The 9,624-nt window shown below is 36.9% G+C and overlaps 1 protein-coding gene across 1 annotated transcript; it reads right to left on the bottom strand.

Annotated features, from left to right (window-relative positions):
- Positions 1 to 225: 225 nt before the first annotated feature.
- LOC137192482 (pyridoxal kinase-like) lies at positions 226 to 9,624 on the bottom strand. The gene is made up of 11 exons (XM_067603217.1): positions 9,350 to 9,624; positions 7,874 to 7,928; positions 4,312 to 4,416; positions 3,684 to 3,767; positions 3,541 to 3,575; positions 3,210 to 3,295; positions 2,891 to 2,936; positions 2,682 to 2,793; positions 2,253 to 2,389; positions 2,103 to 2,169; positions 226 to 1,654 (listed from the first exon to the last, which is right to left on the bottom strand). Exons 1-11 carry the CDS (start codon positions 9,428 to 9,430, stop codon positions 1,533 to 1,535), a joined length of 930 nt encoding a protein of 309 aa, XP_067459318.1. The 5' UTR covers positions 9,431 to 9,624; the 3' UTR covers positions 226 to 1,532.

Genomic DNA, 9,624 nt, shown 5'->3' with positions numbered 1-9,624 from the left:
AAAAAGGCAATTATGAGTCATCACTTGTATGCAGATGTGGTAAGATGACCTCAGGGAACAATTAGTTCCCTCATGTAAACATCATGTTACACAAGGTTAGGCTCTAGTATGCTCCTTTACCCAGACTTAATAGACCTAAAAGCAAAAGAAATATTGCACCCTTGGGAGACTCATCTAAGAAACCTCGCAAAGAAAAAACATTAATTAAATTAAAAATCAAAGCAGTTTTCAGTAAAAGATTAATAATTTATTATTTCTGTTCTCATATTGCTCTATATCAGAGCAGCAGCTCGAAGTTTGGCACTTGACTTTCTAACATTATGTGTGAGGATCGACTATTACATTGGTACATCAAAACATTCACAACCAATGTTTTTTCTTCCTAACTGCGTTAAGGCTATTTAAACAGCGTGGTCTCTCATACCGACTCTTTTTTGTTTGAGATATGACAACAGTCAAAAATGAAAAAAAAAAAAAAATATCATTAGTAAATAGTGTATAGTAAAGATTATCTGTGCAAATACCTCAATTTGAGATGTTAACATGTTACACATCTGCTAGTTCAAGAACACATTGCATAATTAAAAAAGAAGGTGAAAAACATTTCCAGAAAATTGTTTAAAAGAACCATTTCAGACATCAACTATAGTCACTATAATCAATAAAGTTACAATTTGTCTAAAACAAAACAAAATGAAATAAATTGGGGTAATGAAACTAGACGTATAGACCACATACTAATTGCATATGATGTTTGACATTTTTTACAATGTTATACGTTACATATCTCAGCACTTATAATCCATTCTGAATGTATAAATGTGGTAACACCCAAGTTCATTATAAGCACATTGCATGCATTCATACCTTTTTATAATAATCATTTCAGAAAATTCACAGTGCAATGAAATACTCTGACATCATTGTTATTATTATTACAATTATTACATATAGTTTCACCAGAAGCTGTTAACCCCTTTGTTTTTGCATTATGTACCTAACGCATCATGTTTTGATTATATTGCAAACAATGATGTGCTTATAATGCCTTGTGAGAAACACACTTTAAGTACATTTAACCTACTATTATAGCCATAATAAGTAGAGGCATGATCATGCATGCATCGTTTGGTTTTGTGTATTTCCTATTCTTAACCGAGATGAGTTGTTTTATACCAAGAAATAATTTTCAGCATGATAAAGAAGATTCAAGTACACTTATCACTCAAGTACACTACCTTTAAACCTAAACATCGTTGTCTAATGTTCTTTTTTGTTTTGATTCTAGGGCAGATGATGTCTACACAGGCCATAGTACAGACACATATGGCAGTGATTCCAGTGTGCAGAATGTACATACAACAAATCAAATTTTTTCCTCATGAAAAACACAGTGGTACACCCTCAGAGATTCTACTGTATAAGGCAGAGACACGTGACAGTCTTTGATGTGAAGATCCTACATGTATCGCCCAGATTTAAAGCTGATTTGTACCAGCGAGATGTGAATGTTCACGAAAATGTCTTCAGTCTTAAGACTTTTGTAAGACCTTAGCTTCTACTACGATGGCAGGATTCTCAATGTCAGCTTTGCTCTGAACCATCCTCAGCTCCAGTTGTGCAGGGCTAGGCCTTTTCCCGGGGCCAGCCACCTCTGAAAGAAAAAAAAGATGAGAAGGAGAACCGTTGAAAGAAAACACCACGATTTTGAACTTTGGCTTACTGGTCAACCTAGCAGTCAAAGGGTAATTCTGGTCCATGTGACTGTTGTGGCTGTTAATATGTAGCTATATAAGAAACAGTTACGTCATTACTTGTTTGCCTCCTTCTACGTGTAATTTACTTTTACTCATTACCTAACGATAGAAAATCTGTGAGATGACGAACTAAGTAGAGTGAAGTAATCAATAGAGATGTGTTTCTTGACAATCACTTTTTTATATAATGTTGGGGGCCATTACATAAGGTATATTACTGGTTCACATATTACTATTGATTGTGTAAATACAGTACTAACAGCAGAGGGGAGCAAACACTGTTCCTTCACCATAAAAAAAAAAAAAACACAAACAGAAGACAATAAACAAACACGCACACCCTACCGTTAGCATAAGTGATGGTCCTCTTAATGACATGGTGCATGACTGAAACAGTCTTTTCACAGGCAGCCTGTGAAAAACAAAAAAGAAGACTTGATTACATACAGCTGGCATCATTAGATTTCCTCAGCTTACTGATTATGTGTTTCTGACCTTCAGGTCTTTGGGGTGATGGTGAGTCCAGGCTAGCAACATGGCAGCAAACAGGTCTCCTGTACCCACAAATACAGCATCGACTTTGGGGATGTCCATGCAGATTCTCTGACTGGTGTTGGTCCCATCTGGTTTCACTACAGTCAGGACAGACAAGGCAGTGATATTGAAATTAAAAGGCACAATAGTTAAAACTCATTTTTTATGTAGATGACCTTATACGTGTTATTAGGCTAAGACACAAAGTAAGGTTGAAAACAGAAGAACATCCCATCCCCACTCATTACAATGCTGTACTTTTATCCTGTTTAACCAAAAACTGGCATGAAATGCAGACAAATCAAAAAAAAAAAAAAGAGTTGAATCCCAAAATGTCTTCTAAACAGCAGTAAGGAGACGCTTCTCTGGAAAAAGTTGGTTGCGCTTTACCTGTTTTTTGGCTTCCGAGTGCCAACAGGAACTGGTCCCCATGTTTCGAGGGCAGATCTGTACTAGTGAGGACCACGGTCTCTGGACCCATTTTATGAAGCAAGTCCATCACCTGGAGAGTAGACGGAGTCCCATTTACTCAAGCTTTTGTACCGCTTGGTGTCACAGACTAAATCCAAATAAGGCAGGATGAGAAGTGCTGAACTCACCTCAAAAGCGTCTGACTCTGTGTTGATTTTCCTCCCAGTTAATAGCCTACGGAAAAAAGGGCAGAAGTTACAGATGCATCCATGACAAAAAAAAGTTAAACTTACACTTTCCCTCACTTGTATCCTGTACAAACATTTATTATTTGTTAACACCTTATATCACAGTATTTGCCTGCAGATGTCTCTTCCTAGATAGATAATCATAGCAAATTAGCCCCTTTCCTTCATTCTCTTTTTCAGGCTGGTCTGTTTGCTGTTTACTATTACTATACTCCATTTACTTTTTCTTTTCTTTAATGATGACTAGAAGTGCACTCACTCTGCTTCAAACTGGTTCGGGGTGAGGATGTCGGCCAAAGGCACTACTTTGTCCCTGTAGACTGGCAGCAGCTTCTCTGGGACGTACTGTAGCAGGCAGCAGACACAAGATTTTCTTATCCAAAAGCATGTTTTTGTCACCACTTTACAATTACTTTTACAAAATGATGAAAACAAACAAATATTGTAGAAAGTTTGAATTCATATAGCACTTTGTAAGTTAACTTTTTGAATGGTGTGCATCACGAGTCCAAAATTAGCATGTTTGCGTTATAAACACTCAACAGGTGTATAATGTAGGATAACAATATTTGTAGAGGAATTTACTGTACCATAGCACCGTGGTCTCCCATAACAGGATCGCAAACTGTGGAAAAGAACACAGAAATTTAAGCTTTGTTTGGACTTAAAAGTTATACTCGATAAAGTTTCATAGTTCACATTTATAACTGAAATAATGTAATCTTACACCTACCATATACCAGGCTGGGATTGGCCTTCTTCAGCTCCTGAATAATATCAACCACCATCTCCAGGAAGGACGTGTCCCTGCTGTAGCCTGAGGAGGAAAATAAAATCAGCAAAGTAAAACAGAAACATCTGACTTTATTATTACAATTGCTTATTATTATTATTATTATTATTATTATTATTATAATTATTATTATTATTATTATTATTACGAATTTACTGTACATTATTGCATTTGATGCTTTTTTCCCATAAGTTGACATGAATAAACCACACATGCATGCTAACGTTAACCAAACTGTCAACAAATTATGTAAAAAAACGAGAAACGTGACGCTTGTAAGCTCAGATTTTTTATGTGTTGATGACCAAACCAATTCACATCTGTCTTTAGCAGCCCAAAGCAAACAGACAGTCAGGCAAGTAGACATTTTGGATCAGCATAACAATAACTTTTGGTAGAAACCAGCACCCCTTAAAATGCAGCAGTACGTTGTAAATGCATTGAATTCTTGTCTATTGAGGCTGCTGTTAAAACTAAGTGGCCATAAAGTGTTCATAAGCCATGCCGCTGTTTTTTAAGCTTCCTATTTCTTTACCCTAGTCTACATGGATACACTCCTCAGACTCACCTGTGAGGATGTAGTCATAGTGGTTCACCTTATTGAGTTTGATACCCTCATATAGCACATTCAGCTCCTCTGCCGTCAGTACTTGCCCCTTCCAATGGGCGTAGCCTGAGTTATAAAAGAGAAAATGGCAGACAAGACATCTTCAAGTTCTTAATGCTGCTTGGATTTATTCAAAAACACAAATAAAGAAGATCAAAGCTGGCAAAACCAAATCATTTCTGAAAAATGAAAACTGAGTCATTTGATAGTGTGTAGTGTCAATGAGAAGAGCGGACATTTAAAATTCCAGACGTGTTAAGACATTTTCTGACTTTGAGAAACAAAAAATCAAGACGTTTGTGAAACATAAACCAAGAAAAACACTGTAATGTTGTATAAATCATGCTGTGTATAAAACTAAAGAGTAGACATGCAAGTGTTTTTCTTCTCTGTGCTCTGTCTTCTCATTCCCTCACTCCCTCCGCTGAGGTTCCCCTCCTCCGTGTGCTGTCTGGGGCCAAACGGGGCCTCCAAACAGACTGAATGGGATGCCTGTATCCTGGCTGTCAGCTTCCCCCTTCCTTTGTCCCCCCTTCACCATTAACCTAGAATAAACCCCCCGAAAGCTCTTCTGACTGCTAATGATTGGACACAGAATGGACAGTCACAAACAAACCACATCCATACAGGAGCACAGCGTTCACACGGAGCCCAAACCTGACTCAGTGCCAGCGAGTGCACCTCCTGCAGTGAGGACTTAACAGAAAGCTCTCTGGAGGGGGAAGTGTACTTATGCCTCCACTGAAAAACTAAACTTCTGAGTATTAACGTTTTTTTTTTTTTACAAACACTAGTATAAACTAGATGTGGGATTACACCCCACGCAGTTGTGTAATTTAGTCCAAATGCTGAAGACCGACCACTTTCCTCTCTCACAGGACCAAATGTTTATATTGATGTAAGTGGTTGCTGTGCAAATGTCTCCTGCCCCTGTGGTGAAAACACATTCTTCACATACTTTGGCGCATGAACCCAGATTATATTCCTATCCTCTCTGCAGGTGCCTCGGGCCAACAAGTTTCAATTTAACAAATAACATTAACATTATTACTGCCCCACATTACAAAAGAACTATAATAAAGGTTATCAGTGGGATGATGATATATAAAACAATTGACATCAACCTTTATACTCTATGTGATCACCAGGATTTTGCAACAGAAATGACTTCCTCCTATTTAAATGTTACAATTTTTCCTCCTGCGACCTCTTTGCATTTTGAACTACTTGGTTCAACGAACAAATGAATCATCAGAAACACGAGACATTCTGGGAAACAAGGGTGGTGCCGCATTTCAGCTCCAGACTACCGTAGGCACTTATTCTATACAGTGTAAGCTAATCTTAATAGTGCACTGATAATGTTACTGAAGGCTGTACGTTAAATGTCATTCTAAATCTGTTTCATGGCCTCTGCTGAACCGCTCTGTTCAGTTATCTAAATGCGGTGCCTTAAAGCGAGGCCGTGTTGAAAGAAGAAATATTGCCTTCTTCTCTTTCAAAGGAAAAGCTAACTTCATCAGCAATAAAACACACTGCTGCTCATTTCAATACATGCAGGGATTTTGCTGTTTAAAGCATTACTTGGTCTGGTATGACCAGCAGCATATGGTGGCTACTGTTTGCTAATGTTAGCAAATTTTAGATATTACAGTGTAACTGACATTACTGAGTCAGTTTCCTGACTTTATTTTCTGCTTATGGTGCCATTTCACTCGCTCTCAGTCAGGCCAAGTAATGGTGGTTTCTTTAAAGCAAATGACTAAAGAGAATCCATCATCCTTTAAATGCTTCTTGTGGCCACAGCGGCCTCTGTTCAGCAGAATTAACATTTGTCTCGCTTTAAAAGTACTAATATGTGTTTAATTACAGCTTTAGATGATTTCACATTATGCAGGATTATTTTTAATTTACTGTCATTATAATGTTTTAAAACGGAACAGTACAAAATCCTTTATATTCCTTGACACTTACTAAAGACTTAAACTATTGCTACAATACATTAGAGCTGCAACTAACACTTATTTTCATTATTGATTAATCTGCCGATTATTTTCTCAATCAACTGATCAATTGTTGTATGAAAATAGTGAAAATGATTGTTATACTTTCCAAGTCAAAGGTGACGTCTTTAAATGTCTTATTTTGTTCGGTTCAACAGTCCTAAACCCAAATATATTCAGTTTACTGTCATGTATGACAAAGAAAAGCATTAAAACATCACATCTGAGAAGCTGAAACCAGCTTATTTTTAATATTTGCTTAAAAAATGACAATTATTTGATTATCAAAATAGCTGACGATGAATTTTCTGACGATCGACTAATCGATTCATCAACTAATTGTTGCAGTTCTATTATAAATACTGCACATACATGACTTATTTAATGGAGAACTGATCATCACACTGAATCGATTTACTTAAAAAGGAAAAAGCTGAGAACTGAATTTGTTCCGGCAACATCAGATGATTGTTATAATCAAATTTACATTCATTAAATTAGCAACTTTTAAACTGTTCTATAGCAGATTTTTTGGGTAAAGAGGCAAAAACTTTTGACTGTGCATCAACCTTAAAATCCCACAGATTAAATTTAAATGAAATCGCAATACATCTGGAGCTAACAGAGGGAAGATAAACTGATCAGAGATAAAGGTTGTTAGAAAACATTAACTTTTTGAGTTAAACATAGTACTAGAGTCCCTCCTGTAGGCTGACTGATCACATGAGTCTTATAAACCATGCATACAGGGTTCATCAAGGTCTCCACAGTAGCAAGTCAAAGTACAAAAAGCACAAGACAGTGATTAACTCAGTACATGATGTCCTATACATCACATATTTGCCCCCACACCTAAGCCTCCTAATTAAAAAAGGTACACAGTGGAGTCTTCCTGTAAGCAAATACAGTTTTGTTTGCATTCACTGTTTCACGCTCAACCATGTTGTGTCTCTCCTTCAAGCCGAACAAACCAGGGCTGCAACTAACGATTATTTTCTTGATTAACTGATTGATCGCTTTGTCTTTAAAATGTGAGAAAATTGTGAAAAATGAAAAAATGTTATTATTTCCCAGAGTTCAAAGTGTTTTGTAGGACCAATAGTAAAAATCTCTGAGCTGAGAAACTTTTGGGGATTTTTGTGCTTAAGAATGAAATAATTGCCAATTAATTTTCAATAGATCATCTAATCAATTTATCATCTAATTGCTGCAGCCTTATAACAAACATGAAGTCGTCTTTTCATGTGTCCTTGTGTGCATGTGTTGGTTAAGTGCAAGATACGAACAAAACGATGACTAGCTGGTAAAAACGTTGCTCCACAGCGCCACTAGTGGTCAAAAGTTCCACAGTGTACCTTTAAACTACTGTATGATGCTACATCCATGTAACACATCAGTAAATAAAAAATAGCCTCATATCTGGATAAAAAAGATAGAAAGTTACATTATTAAGAAAGTGGAATTTTTTTTTGTGATCACTCAATTTTCTCATGCAGGCCATTTAAAAGCACTCAGCTAACCTGTGTGATTGGAGAACTGCACAGAGTTGATAGAGTCCACTTCAAAGCCCAGAACCTGAGAAGAGATTAATGAAGCAGCTGTCAAAACAGAGAACAATGAAATCTATTGTAAACGAGTTTCTGACTTTCACTAAACTGCAGGAACAGCGTGGTGGATTACTGTTTTGAGCTGTAAGCCACAAATATTGTATATTTCAATACTGTTATAAGGATCTCGATGCCTTCTTCAGCGATTTCTGGGGACTGAATGAATATCAACCTGCAGAGACATGAAACTTGTTTGACATAATGACTTCAAAAGAGATCCTCTTGTCAGCTTGTATTGTTGTCTCTGTATGATTGATACAGCGAACATGTTTTGGCAAGAAATAGGCATGGTGCTCACTAAAATGCATTTACAAATTGAAACTTGTTGAAAGTTTGATTCATACAGAAATGGTACAAAAAACTTTCTCTGTCAAGACCAAGAAGCAACACTCAAAATACTTAAAAACTACTGTGTGCTTTCTAAGATTTCCAGCACCGATATAAAAGGATATTTCTAATACTTATGTCGGTATATGTAAAAAGATTGATACGGTTGTTTTGATGTTTCCTTCTTTTCACACAGGCACAACCTACTATCCTGTAGAGCATGACTTAAAGGATAGGTTCAAGATTTTGGTTATCTGCCACATTTACAGCCTTTTTTGCATAAAACTTCCTCTTTGTGTTTCCTTGGACAGTGTTTCCCTGTTGAGCTGCAATGGAAGTATAGTAACAAAAAGAGGGACTGATCTGACTAATTTGGAAAGCTGAAGCTTTATATTAGCTTCAGATAAACTTTTAAATACATTTTTTTGCACAGAAGGAGGACTGTGGATTTTGACCCCCATCACTTACATTGTAAATGCATTATGAAAGGATCTTCTAACGGTCAGCATGAACAGGAAGAGAGATTACAGCAAGAAAAAAAACAGTTTCAATGTTCATTTGGGCTCCTGACTGTTGTTATAAGACAGAGTTGAAAAACTGTCTTTTAAAATTCCACCCTCCTCTGTTGAATTAATATCGATAAAACTTTTAAAATTGGTTTGCACAGCTTCCTACCTGTAGCTGTTCTGTACTTTGTTAATAATTAGTGCAAATAACAGGCAGCCTACCTCTAAATCATGGTGAAACTCAGAATTATTATATTACAGCACATTTGTTTTCAAGGATATTTAGCATTTATTTTACAGCTATTGTAAGCTAGGTAGATAAATTCTTAAAAAAAAAAAAAAAAAAAAAAATCAGTAAACGGCCTCTGATGTTTCAGCAGAAACGGGAAGGTTAACATTTACACATTTAAGACTCCTTTTATAGGAATCAGGAAGTCGTCATTTTCATATTTGTCCTCTTTAACTGTTTTTCTTTCTTGGTGCCTGAGCAGAGACGTTTAACACCAACAAAACAGCCACCTGAATCTTAAAGATTTGGGTTAACGTTAGTTGTTACCTGCAGCGGGAATGTTGCCGACTTGTTCCCGACGTAACCCCTGACAACATGACTCTGAACGGACAACACACGACAGTCCATCCCGGCTGTTACACTGGCTGCGTTTAAAAACACCGAACAGACACAACAGACGCGATAAATCCTAAAGCAGCATTAAAACTGTGTCCGGTCTCTGACACGCTGAAACTTAGCATGAGAGCAATAACTCCAGCAGTGAAGGACAGCTGCGCTGCTGCTGACAGTTACTGTTTCTCTGCAGGCAGCTACAAGGACAC

The sequence above is a fragment of the Thunnus thynnus genome, chromosome 11 (assembly GCF_963924715.1).
Source record: "Thunnus thynnus chromosome 11, fThuThy2.1, whole genome shotgun sequence".
In the NCBI taxonomy this organism is placed as follows: Eukaryota; Metazoa; Chordata; class Actinopteri; order Scombriformes; family Scombridae; genus Thunnus; species Thunnus thynnus.
This window is presented reverse-complemented; position numbering and strand designations above follow the sequence as displayed.

What these genes read in the sequence shown, in the direction of transcription:
- LOC137192482 (XM_067603217.1), bottom strand. Translation starts at nt 9,430, where the DNA reads ATGGACTGTCGTGTGTTGTCCGTTCAGAGTCATGTTGTCAGGGGTTAC. An exon ending in CAATCCCAGCCTGGTATATG is followed by an intron (nt 3,576 to 3,683) that starts GTAGGTGTAAGA and finishes TCTTTTCCACAG; the next exon opens with TTTGCGATCCTGTTATGGGA. An exon ending in ACTCGGAAGCCAAAAAACAG is followed by an intron (nt 2,390 to 2,681) that starts GTAAAGCGCAAC and finishes TCCTGACTGTAG; the next exon opens with TGAAACCAGATGGGACCAAC.